This window comes from Salmo trutta, chromosome 6 (genome assembly GCF_901001165.1).
Source record: "Salmo trutta chromosome 6, fSalTru1.1, whole genome shotgun sequence".
Lineage (NCBI taxonomy): Eukaryota > Metazoa > Chordata > Actinopteri > Salmoniformes > Salmonidae > Salmo > Salmo trutta.
This window is the reverse complement of record NC_042962.1, coordinates 22,953,622-22,975,052: the sequence shown is the minus strand read 5'-3', so window position 1 is coordinate 22,975,052 and position 21,431 is coordinate 22,953,622. Positions and strand designations below refer to the sequence as shown.

Below are 21,431 nucleotides of genomic sequence, written 5' to 3'. Positions count from 1 at the left end.
AAAGACCCTGGACCCTAAAGACCCTAGACCCTAAAGACCCTATACCACAAATACCCTAGACCACAAAGACCTTATACCCTAAAGACCCTAGACCATAAAGACCTTATACCATAAAGACCCTATACCATAAAGACCCTATACCATAAAGACCCTAGACCCTAAATACCCTAGACGCTAAATACCCTAGACCATAAAGACCTTATACCATAACGACCCTAAAGACCCTAGACTGTAAAGACCCTATACCACAAAGACCCTAGACCATAAAGACCATAAAGACCCTAGACCATAAAGACCCTATACCATAAAGACCCTAAAGACCCTAGACTGTAAAGACCCTATACCACAAAGACCCTAGACCATAAAGACCATAAAGACCCTAGACCATAAAGACCCTATACCATAAAGACCCTAGACCCTAAAGACCCTAGACCATAAAGACCCTAGGCCTAGACCCTAAAGACCCTAGACCATAAAGACCCTAGACCATAAAGACCCTAGAACTTAAAGACCCTAGACAGTAAAGACCCTAGACCATAAAGACCCTGAAGACCCCATACCATAAAGACCCTATACCATAAAGACCCTAGACCATAAAGACCCTATACCATAAAGACCCTATACCATAAAGACCCTAGACCATAAAGGCCACAAAAACTATATAAAATGAAGACCCTAGTAAACAGACCACAAGACTAGGGGCCATGCGCCATGCGCCCGCACATGGTCACATAACACACTAATATACACACACAGTCTCACACACGAGGGGCAATAGCAACGTCTGAATGTGTGTGCGCTCCAGGGGCAGAGGGAAGAAAAGGAGCAGAGGAGCTGAAGCAAATGCATGCTGGCTTTTATTAGTGGAGCTGTCCAACCATCAAGAGGAAGGAGAGACAGAGACAGAGAGAGACAGAGAGAGAGACAGAGAGACAGAGAGAGAGACAGAGACAGAGAGAGAGACAGAGAGGAGAGAGAGAGAGAGAGACAGAGAGAGAGACAGAGACAGAGAGAGAGACAGAGACAGAGAGAGAGACAGAGAGGAGAGAGAGAGAGAGAGAGAGAGAGAGAGAAACAGAGAGAGACAGGGAGACAGAGAGACAGAGAAAGAGAGAGAGAGAGACAGAGAGAGAGAGAGAGCATAATAAAGAGCCGTGGGCTGTGTTCATCACAAATCCCTCCCTCTTCCCTTCCTCTCTCCTCCCCCTCTTTTCCCTTCCTCCCCACTCAATCTCCCTCCTTTCTCCCTTATTATCTCCATTCTGTATAGTCGGTGGATGAAAGGTTTGGATCCTCCAGGGGCCACCACTTCTCCCAAACCCCCAGCCTACTTCCATTGGATGGATGCATTCTGACAGCCTGCTTAATGGTACGTGATACAGGCAGGACCCTTTCTCTTGACAATCACAAACAGATTGCTGCTCCCCAGGGAGCAGATTATGGGACAACAGGGATGACAAGGCAGGGACACTGCAGGCCTCTGGTGGGTAGGAGGGGAGGACAAGGAGTTGTGGTTAGTGTGTGTGTACACGTGTGTGTACACGTGTGTGTACACACATGAATAAGAGTATAATAACGTGAGGCCCATCCTCTGATCACAACATACTCACCCCTGACACTACCCTCCTAAGAGGCATCTCTCTCCTCTCTTCATCCCCCTCCTGTTCTCCTCCCATGTTCACACCTCCCCTTTCTTCTTTCCTCCCCGCTTCTTTGCTCTCAACGTCCCCCTTTTCTCCTCCTCCCTCCCTCCCTCCCTCCCTCCCTCCCCTCTCTCTTGTTCTCGCTATAAGCCCCTGCTGCATCCACGTGCAGTAACAGAGCGAAGGACTCCCCCGCTCTCCCCTCCCATTCACTCTCACTCACTGCAACAAACTAAAAAGGCCCATGTGTCTTTCAACTAACTCACTACATAACTACAGGCTCTAACTTTGTTCTGACTGAACGCACAGCACCCTAACTTGTGAGTGAGGTTACAGTCCAAAACGCGGAACTTCACAACTGCTCATCAAGGTGGAGAAAGGAGAGATGGTGACAGACACTACTTAAAACAGAACACACAGAGGTGGAGGATGTATGGCCTCGTTTACCTTCTCATTACCTTCTCGTTTACCTTCTCGTTTACCTTCCATGACACCTCTAGCTCCAGAGAGGAAGACTGCGCAAACACTTGGGAGTGCTATTGTGAGCACCCGGAACAGACCACTGCAGAGTGTACGTGCGTGTGAGTGCATGCATTTCTTGCTCTTAAAAACCCAAGGAAACTTTACGGCGACAGTTTCGCTCTGTAGCTTCATGCTAAAACACTACCAACAACACACACACTCTCTCTGCTAGAACACTACCAACAACACACACACTCTCTCTGCTAGAACACTACCAACAACACACACACTCTCTATCTCTGCTAGAACACTACCAACAACACACACACTCTCTATCTCTGCTAGAACACTACCAACAACACACACACTCTCTCTGCTAGAACACTACCAACAACACACACACTCTCTATCTCTGCTAGAACACTACCAACAACACACACACTCTCTATCTCTGCTAGAACACTACCAACAACACACACACTCTCTATCTCTGCTAGAACACTACCAACAACACACACACTCTCTATCTCTGCTAGAACACTACCAACAACACACACACTCTCTATCTCTGCTAGAACACTACCAACAACACACACACTCTCTATCTCTGCTAGAACACTACCAACAACACACACACTCTCTCTGCTAGAACACTACCAACAACACACACACTCTCTCTGCTAGAACACTACCAACAACACACAGTCTCTCTATCTCTGCTAGAACACAACCAACAACACACACACTCTCTATCTCTGCTAGAACACTACCAACAACACACACACTCTCTCTGCTAGAACAATACCAACAACACACACACTCTCTCTGCTAGAACACTACCAACAACACACACACACACTCTGCTAGAACACTACCAACAACACACACACTCTCTCTGCTAGAACACTAGCAACAACACACACACACACTCTCTCTGCTAGGACACTACCAACAACACACACACTCTCTATCTCTGCTAGAACACTACCAACAACACACACACTCTCTATCTCTGCTAGAACACTACCAACAACACACAGTCTCTCTGCTAGAACACTACCAACAACACACACACTCTCTGCTAGAACACTACCAACAACACACACACTCTCTGCTAGAACACTACCAACAACACACACACTCTCTATCTCTGCTAGAACACTACCAACAACACACACACTCTCTCTGCTAGAACACTACCAACAACACACACACTCTCTATCTCTGCTAGAACACTACCAACAACACACACAGTCTATCTCTGCTAGAACACTACCAACAACACACAGTCTCTCTGCTAGAATGCTACCAACAACACACACACTCTCTCTGCTAGAACACTACCAACAACATACACACACACAGTCTCTCTATCTCTGCTGGAACACTACCAACAACACACAGTCTCTCTATCTCTGCTAGAACACTACCAACAACACACAGTCTCTCTATCTCTGCTAGAACACTACCAACTACAAGGCAACCGAAAGAGAAAGAAAGTGTCTCTCTGAAACGGATGTAAAGACTGTGATCACACAAAGGATATGAGGCTATTCGGGGCAAATGGCACCCTATTCTTTATACAGGGCATTACTTTTTACCTGAGCCCTATAGGCTATGGTCAATAGTAGTGCACTATTTAGGGAATAGGGGGCCATTTGGGACGCAACCTGGTAAAGATGAGCTCACTGCCTGCTGTTTGGTAAATACTGGTCATTTAGTTTGATAGAGGAGGATAGACAATCTCTCCGGTCTCTACCATGCAATCAGCCTGCAGAGAGGAGCTGTACTGTCATCAAGACTGGATAGAGAGATAAACCAGGAAAGAGGAGAGAGAGGGAGGACAGAGTGAGTGGGGGGGAGAAGAAGAAGGAGAAAGTGGGAGGGAGAGAGAGAAATAAGAGTGAGCTAAGGGAGGAGAAAAAGAGAGCAAGAGAGAGAGGGATGAGGAGGGTGGTTGAGTTTCCTTCCTCAGACACCCGCTGCCTGCTGAGAAGAGACAGCTCGTTCAAACAGTGTCACTCACTGGCTCACACAGTCGTTTCTGCTCTCTTTATCGCTTCCATCTACTCTCTCTTTCCATCCCGGTTTCTCCCTCTTTACCCATCTCCGCATGTAAACCATGCAGAGATGGTCTGTCTTTAGTCTCTGTCCTCATCTCTGCTTGTTCTCTTTCCATCCCTCTCTCTCTCCTTCCCAATTGGTCCCAGAGAGACATTGTGGTTGTATTTGTATTTATTAAGGATCCCCCATTAGCTGCCAAGGCAGCAGCTACTCTTCCTGGGGTCCAAACAAATTAAGCAAAACATTTAATAAAACAGTTCACATAACATTATTACGTCACTAAATATCTCAAATACAACATTTATAATACTATCATACCTACATGTGTGTAGAGTGAGTGTGCTAGTGTGTGTGTGCATGTGTGTGTGCCTGTGTGTGTCTCCTCATAGGGTTAGGGGGGGTTTTCTATTGATTTTACTGCTTGCATGAGTTACTTGATGTGGAATAAAGTTGGTTCTGTGGTTCTGTGTAGTACAGTGCATTTTCCAGAGTCCGTTCTGGACTTGGGGACTGTGGAGAGACTTCTGGTGGCATGTCTTGTGGGGTATGAATGGGTGTCCAAGCTGTGTTCTAGTCACTTAAAACAGACAGCTCTGTGATTTCAACATGTCAATACCTCTCACAAAGTCAAGTAGTGATGCAGTCAATCTCTCCTCTACTTTGAGCCAGGAGAGATTGGCATGCATGTCATTGCTGTTAACTCTCAATGTACGTTTAAGGGCCAGCCGTGCTGCTCTGTTCTGGGCCAACGGTAATGTGCCTATGTCCCTCTGTGTGCACTAGACCATATGACTGGGCAGTAGTCCGGGTGCGACAAAACTAGGGCCTGTAGGATTGTAAGACAGCAGAGTAGCGCTTTATTAAGGACAGACCTCTCCCTGTCTTAGCTACCGCTGCATCAATATGTTTTGACCGTGACGATTTACAGTTCAGGGTTACACCAAGCAGTTTGTTACACCAGCAGAGAGTCTGACCACTGACTCTACCCTGTCTTATAAAGTACAACAGTATCCAGCCAGTCAGAAAGCTGTGAAACGTCGTCCACTATAGCCATTTGTTTGACATAATACCTGTGTAAATGTGGTGCTGGTTTGAGGATAAAGGGTCATTCTATAAACATAAAATAAGAGGGGGGGGGGATGCTATACTCCTATGTTTTATATTTGGACTTCATAAATGAGAGACTTAGGAAGGTAAGATACTTTACACACGGTCCAAAGTCTGGTCGTAAACACACATGATAGATATTTTTTCCACCAGTCACTCAACACATACAGTCATGCAGGCTTTATGCTGGCATACCCCACCACACACCCACCACTGTTTCTCTCGCATGACTAAGATTTTCTCTGTGTTATTATAAGACTCAGTCAGCCTCTATCGATCTCGCTCGCTCATTCCCTCGCTCTCCCTCGCTATCCCTTCCTCTCCCTCACTCTCCTTCACCCTCTCTCGCTCTCTACTCAAGCCGAGTGCGTAAACACAAACACACACACACACAGAGAGAGCCCGAGTCAGACGGAAACGACAGCGAGCGAGGCAGAGGAGAGGCAGATAGCTACTGGGACAATGTTTGTCTTGGCACGGCGCTGCCCACTTGGAACCCCACTGACGTTATACCTAACAGCTGCTTGTGTTGTTGCTAACACGCTAACACTAACCGAAGGGTCTCCCCTCTTACAGCTCTTAGGGCTGGAAATACCTTCCACCAGTACTTTAAGAACAATATGCACCACAAACTCAAAGAAAACTTTCCTGGGAATAGTGTTGAATATGATTTGGCTATGACAAGTGACAGCATTACTACCACTACTACTTCACTACAACTAACACCTTATAAGAGGGTCTCCCTATAAGAGCTGGCACTATCAACCACTAGAATTTGATTAGAATCTAGACTTTAAGTATAATCTACATTAAGCCTAATCTTCACCACAAGCTATGGCAAATAAAAGCAGAACAACAACTGTTGCACTGAATTTGGTAAATAGAACAATTAAAATACTGTACATCTCAATTGTTTTGTAAAATTAGATGCCGGTCAAAATGAGCACTTTGGAGGACTTACTTGGTGACTGGATATAGTACAATCTACAGTACAATTTATCTGCTGTACCTTCTCAATCTCACTGTAGCCTTCTCCTCCTAAAATCGACTACCGACTTCTCAATCTCTCAATAGCGCTCCTCTAGCCTTCTCCCCCTACACTATAGCACACGGCAGGAACGGACGGACAGGCGTGGAAATCAGAACCAGTCGTGTACATTTTACACTAATTGTTCCTGGTGCATCCAATTGGCAGAGGCTTTGAACGGCGCCACTGCATACATTTGCCATTTACTTCATCTAGGGCGGAGGAGAGAGAATCTCCCTTTTATATACCAGTAACTGCGTACATACAGAGATCTTACACACAACCCGAGTACTGTATGTACAGAGGCTCGACACAGAACTACATACATACACGTGGAACTGATAGGTTTTACATTAGTCGTGTTATAGCTAGAGTTGGTGGTGAAGTTTCTCCTCCACCAATACCACTGAAAGAGATGCTGTATGAAACTTTTGTTTAACTATTCTTTAAAGGGGCGGCAGGTAGCCTGGCGGGTAGGAGCGTTGGGCCAGTAACCGAAAAGTTACTGGATCGAATCCCCGAGCTGACAAGGTAAAAATATGTCGTTCTGCCCCTGAACAAGGCAGTTAACCCACAGTTCCCTGGTAGGCTATCATTGTAAATAAGAATTTGTTCTTAACTGACTTGCCTAGTTAAATAAAGGTTAAATAAAAAAAATAATAAAAAAACTCTACCAAAAGGCTGACTGTGAGTTACTGTGGGAGGATTTATGGCAGATTTTTCAATAAATATTACGTCACTAGGTCAGTAAGAAAATTGGATCAAATTTCTCTGCTACTCATACAGCCAAACCATTTTACATTTACATTTGAGTCATTTAGCAGACGTGCTTATCTAGCAACCTTTCACAGCCAAAACCCCTCTATATTATCTGCTCATCAGCCCTCTCATCAATACAACAGACTTGGTGTGAAAATCCACACAGGGTGATCTGTATGCAATGCTGGTTGCATTAGACCACTCGTTGATGATAATCAGGAAGTGGACCAACGGCTGACTTAGAAAGGTAAACACAAATCCACACAAAAGCTTTCTCTCACTAAACTCTGTTCCTCTTTCACCAAACAGCTGCACAATGTCAGGTCACACACACACACACACACACACACACACACACAGTGCCCGAGCGAGGTATAAATACCATACATCACATTCCCACTCCATTCTCAATGACTCCCTTTTCACTTGAATGGAGTTAAATGGCTGAAGTCAGCTGTACATTCCGCAGCAGCTCTCTCTGACAGTCCCGAATGGCACCCTATTCCCTATATTGTGCAACGCTTTTGACAAGGGTCCATAGGTCAAAAGTAGTGCACTATATAGAGAAATAGGGTGCCGTTTGGTAGTCAGTCAGGAAGACGCTCCGAACAGCAACATTCATTTAGTCAGTCTGGCTCTTCTGCCACTGTGAGCCAAATAACCATAAACACTTAATTTGATTTATCAAAGTACTCTGTGTTGCTGATTGTGTGGGTGAGTTGCGGTAACCAAGGGGAGTTTTTTAGTTTGTTCAGCAAGTCCACAAAATCTAACTCCAAAATAAAATGTTCACTAGCATGGGTTAAGAATCTGCTGAATCAAACACAACGTGTGGATGAGATGAGATTTTTATCAAATTCCCAATAATTCAAACTTGATACATTTGCGTAAAATTTTAAAAAACATACTCGTCACAAACGGACAAGCAAGCACCTCTGACACATTTCACCGCAGTCACGTGCACAGGTCTCAGAGTGCAAGTCAATACTATCTGCTTTCTTATTTTCAAAAACTCCGTATTAGTGGTGAAGGAAGCCATGCAGTATTTATGGAACAACAATATTCCATTCATGGAATGCTGCTCCAGAATTCTAAAATTCGAATCCTTGAAGAATGTTGCAACGGAGGGAATTCCTGTCATTCACAGAGAAAACTCTGAAGTTCTGCGACACACACACACACACACACACACACACACACACACACACACACACACACACACACACACACACACACACACACACACACACACACAGTCTTGTGCTGAGTAGAGCGCCTGTGAAACGACTCTGTCTCTCAGTGAACAGAAGCACATCTCTGCGCGCTGCCATAAATCACTGCCAACAGACCGAGAAAGAGAGCGGTGTTTGACTGTGTCTCTCTCACCTTTAAACTCTCTAGACTCTACTGGGTAAACTAGAGCTCTAACAGCAGAAAGAAACCTGGAAGCATAAAAAGACTGAAAAAGAGAAATAGAAGGTGAATGAAAGTGACAAAGAAAACATTTCACAGTACCTGGAAGGCAAGAGAGCAGAGTGCTGGAGTGAGAGTGTGAGAAAGAAGGATAAGGATATTTTTTTTCTCTCCCCGTCTCCTCTTCTCTTCTTGTTCTCATGCAGAGTTCTGGTCTTGGTGGTAGAGTAGTGGAGAGGAGAGGTGGACCACACAGCTCAGCTCCTCTGGAAGAAGGAGAAGAAGAAGAGGACAACCTCTCAGCTCTAATCCTCTCTACGATGTGATAACACTCTTTAACCCCAACCATCTGTTGAGACACGTCCCTGAGCAGAGAGGCAGAGCAGACCTACCGCCTCCTCTAGTCCAGTCCCACTCCACCCTAACCAATCACAGCTCTCTGTAGGCTGGCTACTGGGTGGCTCCTTGCTGCCAGGAGGCAGGGACAAGGACATAGGAGGGAGAGTGGAGAGGGGAGAGACACACACACACTATGGGAGAGACACAAGTAGAGAAAGCCCCTAGCCACAGTAACCTGAGAGGGAAAGAGAGAGTGAGAGTGTGTGTTTGTGTGTTGGAGAGAGAGGGAGGGGACAGAGGGAGAGTAGAGTGAGAGGGGGGGGACAGAGAGTGACATGGAGGGACAGAGAGTGAGAGTAGAGTGAGGGGGGGGAGAGGGAGAGTAGAGTGAGAGGGGGGACAGAGTGAGAGTAGAGTGAGAGGGAGGGACAGAGAGAGAGAGATACAGGGCAGAGAGGCAGAGAGAGAAAGAATGAAAAATGATTGTGACAGTTGACAAAAAATGCACTGTCAACTGAACAGTTTTTGTTCACAGAGCTCCCCGGAATTCCAAAAGATACCTGGAAACACACACACACACCCTTTCACACTCATGTACAGTGGCAACCCCATATTTCCCCTAAGCCCCTGACGAGCCACCACCCTCTCCCCCTTCTCCCCTTCCCCCTCCCTTCCCGGCCCTACCCACCTATCCCCCTTCTCCCCTCCCCACCAGCCCTACCCCCCTTCTCCCCTCCCAGCCCTACCCACCTATCCCCCTTCTCCCCTCCCCACCAGCCCTACCCCCCTTCTCCCCTCCCAGCCCTACCCACCTATCCCCCTTCTCCCCTCCCCACCAGCCCTACCCCCCTTCTCCCCTCCCAGCCCTACCCACCTATCCCCCTTCTCCCCTCCCCCCTCTCCCCTTCCACCTCTCTCCCTTCTCCCCATGTCCTGTTTTCTACCCCTCCCCCCTGTCCCACTCAGAGTTTGTGTTGTAGGGAATCAAACTAATAAAGCTTTAGGTTCAGTTGGCTCCATGGCGTGACAACCGTTAGCACTAAAGCACTAGCTAGCAACATCTGCAGACAGACACACACAGGGGCAGAGAGCAGATCAGGCTACAGCCCTCACACCTCAGTGTGATAAATCATCATCTCTCTCTCACACACACACAGCTATCACCTTCAGTTAAAAAGAGGGCAGGGGGGAGAGAGCAAGAGAGAGAGACGTTAAATTCTACAACCACCTAAAAGGAAGCGATTCCCAAATCTTCCATAACAAAGACATCAGCAACAGAGAGATGAATCTGGTGAAGAGTCCCCTAAGCAAGCTGGTCCTGAGGCTCTGTTCACAAACACAAACAGACCCCAGAGCCCCAGGACAGCAACACAATTAGACCCAACCAAATCATGAGAAAACAAAAAGATACTTACTTGACACATTGGAAAGAATTAACTAAAAAACAGAGCTATCTAGAATGCTATTTGGCCCTAAACAGAGAGTACACAGTTGCAGAATACCTGACCACTGTGACTGACCCAAACTTAAGAAAATCTGTGACTATGTATAGACTCAGTGAGCATAGCCTTGCTATTGAGAGAGGCCGCCGTAGGCAGACTCGTAGGCAGACAGGCTATGTGCACACTGCCCACAAAAATGAGGTGGAAACTGAGCTGCACTTCCTAACCTCCTGCCAAATGTATGACCATATTAGAGACACATACTTCCCTCAGATTACACAGATCCACAAAGAATCCGAAAACAAACCCAATTTTGATAAACTCCCATATCTACTGGGTGAAATACCACAGTGTGCCATCACAGCAGCATGATTGGTGACACGTTGCCAAAAGAAAAGGGCAATTTGTTTTTCCTTTTGTACTTCAACTATTTGCACATTGCTACAACACTGTATGTAATAATACATTTGAAATGTCTTCATTCTTTCGGAACTTCTGTGAGTGAAATGTTTACTGTTCATTTTTATTGTATATTTCACTTTTGTTTATTATCTTTTTCACTTGCTTTGGCAATGTTAACATACAGTTGAAGTCGGAAGTTTACATACACCTTAACCAAATACATTTAAACTCAGTTTTTCACAACTCTTGACATTTAATCCTAGTAAAAATTCCCTGTCTTAGGTCAGTTAGATCACCACTTTATTTTAAGAATGTGAAATGTCAGAATAATAGTAGAGAAAATGATTTATTTCAGCTTGTATTTCTTTCGTCACATTCCCAGTGGGTCAGAAGTTTACATACACTCAATTAGTATTTGGTAGCATTGCCTTTAAATTGTTTAATTTGGGTCAAACGTTTCGGGTAGCCTTCCACAAGCTTCCCACAATAAGTTGGGTGAATTTTGGCCCATTCCTCCTGACAGAGCTGGTGTAACTGAGTCAGGTTTGTAGGCCTCCTTGCTCACACACGCTTCTTCAGTTCTGCCCACTAATTTTCTATAGGATTGAGGTCAGGGCTTTGTGATGGCCACTCCAATACCTTGACTTTGTTGTCCTTAAGACATTTTGCCACAACTTTGGAAGTATGCTTGGGGTCATTGTCCATTTGGAAGCACCATTTGCGACCAAGCTTTAACTTCCTGACTGATGTCTAGAGATGTTGCTTCAATATATGCACATAATTTTCGTGCCTCATGATGCCATCTATTTTGTGAAGTGCACCAGTCCCTCCTGCAGCAAAGCACGCCCACAACATGATGCTGCCACCCCCATCCTTCACGGTTGGGTTGGTGTTCTTCGGCTTGCAAGCCTCCCCCTTTTTCCTCCAAACATAACGATGGTCATTATGGCCAAACAGTTCTATTTTTGTTTCATCAGACCAGAGGACATTTCTCCAAAAAGTACGATCTTTGTCTCCATGTGCAGTTGCAAACCATAGTCTGGCTTTTTTATGGCAGTTTTTTAGCAGTGGCTTCTTCCTTGCTGAGCGGCCTTTCAGGTTATGTCGATATAGGACTCGTTTTACTGTGTATATAGATACTTTTGTACCTGTTTCCTCCAGCATCTTCACAAGGTCCTTTGCTGTTGTTCTGGGATTGATGGTGTTTATGGTCCCATGGTGTTTATACTTGTGTACTATTGTTGGTACAGATGGACATGGTACCTTCAGGCATTTGGAAATTGTTCCCAAGGATGAACCAGACTTGTGGAGGTCTACAATTTTTTTTCTGAGGTCCTGGCTGATTTCTTTAGATTTTCCCATGATGTCAAGCAAAGAGGCACTGAGTTTGAAGGTAGGCCTTGAAATACATCCACAGGTACACCTCCAATTGACTAAAATTACGTTAATTAGCCTATCAGAAGCTTCTAAAGCCATGACATAATTTTAGTGTATGTAAACTTCTGACCCACTGGAACTGTGATACAGTGAATTATAAGTGTAATAATTGGTCTGTAAACAATTGTTGGAAACATGTCTTAACCGACTTGCCAAAACTATAGTTTATTAACAAGAAATTTGTGGAGTGGTTTAAAAACGAGTTTTAATGACTCCAACCTAAGTGTATTTAAACTTCCGACTTCAACTGTATGTTTCCCATGCCAATAAAGCCCTTGATTTGAATAGGAGGTGGGGAGGGAGCAAGAGTGGGAGAGAGGGGAAGAGAGCTAGACTGAGAGAACAAGAGAGGTGGAATGAAGGAAGAAAAGAAAGAGGGAGAGAGAAAGAGAGGGAGAAAGAGAGAGCTATCAATGAACAATCCCTGATAATGAAGGGTTCTATTGAGTGCAAGTAGCAGATCTCACCTTTCCACACCTATCTGCCTTTAGTAAAGACTTCCAAGTCCCATTATATCTAGATTTCCGACACAATCAAATGAACAGACCTAGATGAATGTCTTTAAGACATGTAGTCAATGTACTTTAAATGAAGATGAATGTCTTTCTAAGCAACCTACTCACACTTCCTTGCAATACAGTAGGTGTCAATGGGTCTCTCACACCCCATTGTTTTTCTCATTGATCCATTAAGGGTTAACTCAATGAGGATCTTGATCATCTTTCAGCAGGGTATCAAAGGGTTACCACTGCTGGGTTAATACACATCCAACACAGTACTAACACAAAGTGACTATATACACACACACAGCAATCACTTTAAGTTAAAAAGAGGGCAGGGGAGAGAGAGACGTTACATTCAACCACCTAAAAGGAAGTGATTCCCAAACCTTCCATAACAAAGCCATTACCTACAGAGAGATGGACCTGTAGAAGAGTCCCCCTAAGCAAGCTGGTCCTGGGGCTCTGTTCACAAACAGGGGCCTTCCTGTCAGAGGAAAGCCCCAAAAATGGTCAAAGACTCCAGCCACAGTAGTCATAGACTGTTCTCTCTGCTACCGCATGGCAAGCGGTACCGGAGTGCCAAGTCTAGGTCCAAAAGACTTCTTAACAGCTTCTACCCCCAAGCCATAAGACTCCTGAACAGCTAATCAAAGGGCTACCCAGACCCCTCTTTTATGCTACTGCTACTCTCTGTTTATTATCTATGCATAGTCACTTAACCTCCACCTACATGTACATACTACCTCAATTACCTCGACTAACCGGTTCCCCCGCACATTGATTCTGTACCGGTACCCCCTGTATATATCCTCGGTTTTTATTTAACTGTTGCTGTTTAATTATTTGTTACTTTTATTTGATATTTTTTTACTTAACACTTATTTTTAAAGCATTTAAAGGGCTTGCAAGTAAGCATTTCACTGTAAGGTCTATGACCTGTTGTATTCGGCGCAAGTGACAAATAAAATTTGATTTATAGAGGAACACATGGAGTTATTTCGTCAGTGGTGTAAAACATGAAACAAAGGCTTCTAAGTGGACATATTTGCATTCCCTAGCAGTGTTCCATTCATACCTGTTGTTCGATCAAAATGAAATTGGTCGCATACAAACATTTGAAGAGGTTATCGAAGGTGTAGCAAAATGCTTGTGTTTCTAGCTCCAACACGGCAGTAAGAGCTAGCAATACAAACCATACACACATTATCCAAAAAGTAAAAAGAAAGAAATGAAGAAATATCAGAACGAATACAATTAACAACCCAAAGAGCACTGTAGCAGTAAAAAAAAATGCAATCTATACGTATGTATAGTATAGCCGGAGAATTTACACCAGATATACTAAGAATTATATGTACAACAGTAGATATATTAAAGTGAGCTATGTCAAGAAACCAGTATATGAATAAATATGCGGTGTGTATAAATAGTTAACTAAAATGTAATGTAGAAATATTAGAAAGAGCTGTCGAGAATATAAATACTCTTTCTCTCTCTCACCCTCTGCTAAAGGAATTGGTGAACAGCATCTATATTGGCTAAAATAACTGCATACAATCCAATTTTGATAAACTTGCATATCTTTAGGGGGAAATACCACAGTGTGCCATCACAGCAGAAAGATTGTGACCTGTTGCCACAAGAAAAGGGCAACTAGTGAGGAACAAACACCAACGTAAATACAACCTATATGTTTATTTTCCCTTTTGTACATCATTACAACACTGTATATAGACATAATTATCATGACACAAGGCGAGACCCAGATGCAGACACAGGAGGCAGATGGATGGAGTTTAAGATGTTTAGTAATCCAAAAAGGAGTAGGCAAGAGAATGGTCGTGGACAGGCAAAAGGTCAAAACCAGTTCAGAGTCCAGGAGGTACAGAGTGGCAGACAGGCTCGAGGTCAAGGCAGGCAGGTACAGAGTCCAGAACAGGCAAGGGTCAAAACCAGGAGGACTAGAAAAAGGAGAATAGCAAAGGCAGGAGTATGGGACAAAACGCTTGTTGACTTGGAACATACAAGACGAGCTGACATAGAGAGACAGGAAACACAGGGATAAATACACTGGTGAAAACAAGCGACACCTGGAGGGGGTGGAGACAATAACAAGGACAGGTGAAGCAGATCAGGGTGTGACAATACCCCCCCCTAGGGAAACTACCTGGCGTCCTACCTGGGCGCATACCTGGCATAACTGTCAGCTGTGAAAATCGGCAATGAGGGCCAGGTCCAGGATGTCTTTAGCAGGGACCCCTGCCCCGTGGTCAAACCCTCAGGCATCTCAGGCATCTCACCGTATACGCTGTCTGGCCATCGATGACCCACTGGGGGGGGACAGAAGACAAAGGACTGTGAGACACAGGGCTTAATCCTAGACACATGGAAGGTAGGGTGAATATGGAGGGTACGGGGTAACACAAGAAAGACAGCAGTGGACCAATGAAATGGGGAGACAGTTTGCGGGACTCTACCCGAAGGGGCAGATCCTGAGTGGAAAGCCATACCCTCTGCCCAATGCGGTAGCAGGGAGCTGGGGTCCGGCGACGGTCCGCTTGTCGACGATACCTGGAGTTGGTCTTGAAAATAGCCGCCCTGGCTCTTCTCCAGGTACGTCGACAGCGGCGGACAAACATCTGGGCCGAGGGTACGCTGACCTCCTGCTCTTGTTCAGGGAAGAGTGGAGACTGATACCCCATGGAGCACTCGAAAAGGGAGAGTCCCGTGGCAGAACAGGGAAGGGTGTTCCGGGCATACTCCACCCAGACCAGTTGACGGCTCCAGGTAGTGGGGTTGGTTGAGACCAGTCATCTTAAGATGGTCTCCAGGTACTGATTAGCTCGCTCCGACTGGCCGTTTGATTGGGGATGGAATCCGGAGGATAGACTGGCAGATGCCCCAATAAGGCTGCAGAACGCCTTCCAAAGCAGAGATGAGAATTGAGGACTGCGGTCGGAAACCATATCCACCGGGAGACCATGGATCCGGAAGACGTGCTGCACCATAAGCTGGGCCGTTTCCTTGGCAGAGGGTAGTTTAGGGAGAGGGATGAAATGAGCGGCCTTAGAAAACCAATCCACCACTGTCAGAATGACGGTGTTGCCATCAGACGGGGGAAGTCCAGTGACAAAGTCCAGAGAGATATGGGACCAGGGACGATGAGGGACCGGTAGAGGCTTAAGAAGGCCAGAAGGAGCTTGCCATGGAGTCTTGTTCTGGACACACACCGTACATGCTGCAACGAAGGCAGAGATGTCAGGAACCATTGTGGGCCACCAGAAATGTTGTCGAAGGAAGGCTAGGGACGGCGGAAATCAGGATGACAGGTTAACCTGGAGGAATGAGCCCATTCCAGGACCCTGGACTGGAATGAGTTGGGGACAAACAGCCGGTTGGCCGGGCCCCCTTCAGGTCCAGGCTGGGAGCGCTGTGCCTTGTGAACCAGGGTCTCAATACCCCAATCCACAGTGGCTGCTAGGCATGTGTTAGGGAGAATGGTTTCGGTGACCGAGGGTGTGGCAGAGGAACTATATAGGTGAGAGAGAGCGTCAGGCTTCACATTTTTGGACCCTGGGCGGTAGGAAATGGTGAAGTTGAATCTGGTAAACAACAGAGCCCTCCGGGCCTGCCTAGAGTTAAGGCGCTTGGCTGTACGGAGATATTCCAGATTTTTATGGTTGGTCCAGACCAAGAATGGCTGTTCTGCTCCTTCCAGCCAGTGCCTCCACACTTCCAACGCCATCTTGACCGCCACGAGTTCTCGGTTGCCTATGTTGTAGTTCCTCTCTGCAGAATTGAGACAATGGGACAGGAAGGCACAGGGATGAAGCTTTTGTTCCTGGGCAGATCGCTGGGACAGGATGGCCCCCACTCCAACATCAGATGCATCCACCTCAACCACAACTTTACGCGACGGGTTCGGATGGATGAGGATGGGTGCTGTTGTGAACCGATGCTTCAGGTCCACAAAGGCTTTGTTGATGGCAGAAGACCATTTGAACGGTACATTGGGAGAAGTGAGTGCAGAGAGGGGGCCCACCAGGGTGCTGTAACCCTGAATGAAATGGGGGTAGAAGTTTGCAAATCCTAGGAAATGTTGCCACTACACCCTGGGCGTAGGTTGAGGCCAATCCACCACTGCTTTCACCTTTCCAGGATCCATCTGGACATTACCCTCAGCGATGACATATCCCAGAAAGGTGATAGTAGAGCGGTGGAACTCACACTTCTCGGCTTTCACAAACAGTTGGTTCTCCAGGAGGCGCTGAAGGAACTGCTTGACATGAAGAACATGTTCTTGGGCAGACTGGGAAAAAAACAGGATGTCGTTAAGGTAGACGAACACAAAACGATTGAGCATGTCCGGAGCACATCGTTTACCAAAGCCTGAAAGACAGCGGGGGCGTTGGGGAGTCCAAACGACATGACCTGATACTCATAATGTCCGCCGGCTGTGTTGAAGGCTGTCTTCCACTCGTCCCTTTCACGTATCCGAACCAGGTGGTAGGCATTCCGAAGGTCCAACTTGGAAAAAATGGTGGCCCCCCGGAGAGGTTCATGCACGGATGCAGGGTCTTGTCCTTCTTCTCCACAAAGAAAAACCCTGCGCCAGCAGGAGATGCAGACGGACGGCTCCAGTAGCCAGAGACTCCTCTATGTACTTCTCCATAGCCTTGGTCTCCAGCCCGGATAGAGAATATAGCCGACCCCAAGGTGGTGTGGTACCTGGAAGAAGATAAATGGCACAATCATAAGGACGGTGCGGGGGTAGGGAAGTTGCACGTGCCTTACTGAAAACTTCAAGTAGGTCATGGTACTCAGTGGGAATGACAGAAACATCCGAAGCCTTGTTGACATCATGAGGAAGACGTCTGGGGGAAGGCTGTGCTGCTTGAAGGTTTAGCGTCCATCAATTTTAATGGTTAGGGCGATGAGGGAGTTGAGATCCACCGGCAATTCCCGAGCAGCTAGCTCATCTTTTACTACCTTGGAAAATCCATGAAGAAAGGTATCGAAGAGAGACTCTGGATTCTAGGCTTTCTCGGCGACCAACGTGCGGAAATCAACCGAGTAGTCTGCCACACTACAGGAGATTTGATATAAATCAAGAGGTTTACTGGCCGCCTCTCTCCCGGATACCGGAAGCTTGAATACCTTCCTCACCTCCGCCATGAATTCCTCCAGATTACAACAAAGGGTGGATTGCTGCCCCCAAACAGCCGTGGCCCAGGAGAGCGCCCTTCCCGACATTAGCGTAATAATATACACTATCTTCAATCGGTCCGAAGGGAACGAAGATGATTGTAGCTCAAAAATAAGCGAGCACTGAGAAAGAAAGCCACAACAGGAACCAGGCTCTCCAGAATATTCCTCTGGAGGAGGTAAGCGGGGTTCTCGGGGAACCGGGGTAGGCTGTACCAACTCACCACTAAAAGGAAAAAATGCACTGGGAGGTTGGGGTCTCTCAGGGATGGCAGACAACCTAGGAGTTAACTCCGTAAGTAGCTCCATAGTAGCCTTAAACCCTTGGTCGTGGCATTCTGTCAGAGAACGAAGCCCTTCCAGAAGGTCCTGTAACAGCTCCTCTTGTCTCCCAATGGTGGCTCCCTGCAGGGAGACAGTGTGGCGAATCTGGTCCATGTCTGCTGGGTCTGTCATGGCCAGTTCGTACTATCACGACACCAGGCGAGACCCAGATGCAGACACAGGGGGCAGATGGTTGGAGTTTAAGATGTTTAATAATCCATAAAGGAGTAGGCAAGAGAATGGTCGTGGACAGGCAAAAGTTCAAAACCAGTTCAGAGTCCAGGAGGTACAGAGTGGCAGACAGGCTCGAGGTCAAGGCAGGCAGAATGGTCAGGCAGGCGGGTACAGAGTCCAGAACAGGCAAGGGTCAAAACCGGGAGGACTAGACAAAGGAGAATAGCAAAGGCAGGGGTATGGGACAAAACGCTGGTTGACTTGGAACATACAAGACGAACTGGCACAGAGCAACAGGAAACATAGGGATAAATACACTGGGGAAAACAAGAGACAATAACAAGGACAGGTGAAACAGATCAGGGTGTGACACATACTAGTGTCTTCACTGACATTTTCAACCTCTTCCTGACCGAGTCTGTAATACCTACATGTTTCAAGCAGACCACCATAATTGCTGTGCCCAAGAATGCAAAGGTAATCTGCCTAAATGACTACCGACCCATAGCACTCATGTCTGTAGCCATGAAATACTTTGAAAGGCTGGTCAAGGCTCACATCAACACCATCATCCCGGAAACCCTAGACCCACTCCAATTCGCCTACCGCCCCAAAAGATCCACAGATGACGCAATCTCAATTGCACTCCACACTGCCCTTTCCCACCTGGACAAAAGGAACACCTATGTGAGAATGCTGTTCATTGACTACAGCTCAGTGTTCAACAGCATAGTGACCACAAAGCTCATCACTAAGCTAAGGACCCTGGGACTAAACACCTCCCTCTGCAGCTGGATCCTGGACTTCCTGACGGGCCGCCCCCAGGTGGTAAGGGTAGGCAACAACACATCTTGCACGCTGAGCTTCAACACTGGGGCCCATCAGGGGTGCGTGCTTATTACCCTCCTGTACTCCCTATTCACCCACGACTGTGTGGCCAAGCACAACTCCAACACCATCATTAAGTTGGCTGACGACACAACTGTGGTAAGCCTGATCACCAACAACGATGAGACAGCCTCTAGGGAGGAGGTCAGAAACCTGGCAGTGTGGTGCCAGGATACCAACCTCTCCCTCAATGTGAGCAAGACAAAGGAGATGATCGTGGACTATAGGAAAAGGAAGGCTGAACAGGCCCCATTAACATCGATGGGGCTGTAGTGGAGCGGGTCGAGAGTTTCACATCAACAACAAATTATTATGGTCCAAACACACCAAGACAGCTGTGAAGAGGGCACGACAACACCTTTTCTCCCTCAAGAGACAGAATATATTTGGCATGGGTCCCCAGATACTCAAAGGTTCTACAGCTGCACCATCAAGAGAATCCCGTCATCTGTGGATCTGTTGGGGCGGTATGCGAATTGGAGTGGGTCTAGGGTTTCCGGGATGATCACCGCCTGGTATGGCAACTGCTTGGCATTCGACCGCTAAGGCGCTACAGAGGGTAGTGCGTACGGCCCAATACAAAACTGGGGCCAAGCTTCCTGCCATCCAGAACCTATATACTAGGTGTTGTCAGAGGAAGGCCCCAAAAATTGTCAAAGACTCCAGCCCCCCTAGTCATAGACTGTTCTCTCTGCTACCGCACAGCAAGCGGTACCGGAGCACCAAGTCTAGGTCCAAAAGGCTCCTTAACAGCTTCTACCCCCAAGCCATAAGACTACTGAACAATTAATCAAATGGCCACCTGGACTATTTACATTGACCCCCCCCCCCCCCCCCCCCCTTGTTTTTACACCGCTGCTACTTGCTGTTTATTATCTATGCATAGTCACTTTACCCCAACCTACATGTACAAATTACCTCGACTAACCTCTACCCCCCCGCACATTGCCTTAGTACCGGTACCTCCTGTATATAGCCCTGTTATTGTTGTCCTTTTATCATGTAACTTTTTATTACATTTTTTACTTTAATTTATTTAGTAAATATTTTATCAACTATTTCTAGAACTGCATTGTTGGTTAAGGGCTCGTAAGTAAGCATTTCACACCTGTTGTATTCGGCAAATGTGACAAATAAAATTGTATTTGATTTGGGGGGCTACTCAGTTGATTTAATATGACAATCTGAAATGTCTCTATTCCTTTGGAACATTTGTGAGTGTAATGTTTATCATTCGTTTAATTTTTGTTTATTATCTATTTCACTTGCTTCGGCAATGTAAGCATATGTTTCCCATGCCAATGAAGCCCTTTGAATTGAATTGAGAGATGGAGTGAGAGAAAAAACTGTGATATGGCCCAACAGATGGCTAAATTAGACCAACGGCACCCAACACTACTTCTCCGACTCCCTCCCTCCTTTGCTCCCTCCATCCCTCCCACCCAACACTACTTCTCCACCTCCCTCCTTCCTTCGCTCCCTCCCTCCCTCCCACTCAACACTACTTCTCTCAGGGGACAAAAATACTGCACTATGTAGGGAGAAGGGTGCCATGTGGGACACAGATTCAGCCTCATATCATCACAACTTTCCCTGGTATTCTCTCTCCTCCCCAACTACCTCTAGGGGAATCCCTCCAGCTTCAACCCCACCCCCAGCTCAACCCCCACCCCTGCTCTTCCTCCACACACCAAGCCCCAACAACCCCCCCCCACAAACTCAGACCCCCAACTCCAAAACACCCCAGCCCCTGGATATGACCGTTTCAACTAGCCTCATCCCCTCTTCCCCCAGCCTCCTCACCCCTCTGTGGGGCTTGTTGCAGGTGCAGGCAATTTTGGGGGGCTACTCGGTTCACTAGCCCCATTCATTACCTCCTGAATGAGACACACATGGTGTCATAGTCCTGTTCCTAGCTTTACGTCAATGAGGAGAAGCTAAGACAGGAGAGGGAGAGAGAGGGACGGAGGGAGAGAAACAGAAAAGAAAGGGGGGGTTGGAATGCAGACTTGAATGTACAGACCTGAGTGACATTAGCCTATCTTGTTCTACACATGGAGTACTGAATGCTAACGTCACACTAACGCCCTGCTCTAGGACTGGACGGCAGGCGGGTGGTATGGTGGGCTCTGCTTGGTGTCAGGTGTCGAGAAGAGGACCGGATCTGCATCCCAAGTGGCACCCTATTCTCTGGCCTGGTCAAAAGTGGCGCAGTGGTCTAAGCACTGCATCTCAATGCTAG

At 46.7% G+C, this 21,431-nt stretch overlaps 1 protein-coding gene across 5 annotated transcripts in view; it reads right to left on the bottom strand.

Annotated features, from left to right (window-relative positions):
• The window catches only part of sulf1 (sulfatase 1), a 121,542-nt gene that overhangs the window by 59,479 nt on the left and 40,632 nt on the right, over positions 1 to 21,431 (bottom strand). For 2 of the 5 annotated variants that reach the window (XM_029755791.1, XM_029755794.1), the window contains one exon: positions 8,578 to 8,741. The exons of 2 other annotated variants lie outside the window; for them this stretch is intronic. Coding sequence is in view for 1 of the 3 variants with exons in the window: in XM_029755789.1 (XP_029611649.1) it covers positions 14,790 to 14,893 (104 nt within the window). In the remaining 2 variants the exon portion in view is untranslated. Of the gene's footprint in view, positions 1 to 8,577; positions 8,742 to 14,789; positions 14,929 to 21,431 lie in introns of those variants that run through there. One more of the 5 variants, XM_029755789.1, reaches the window with a different exon arrangement.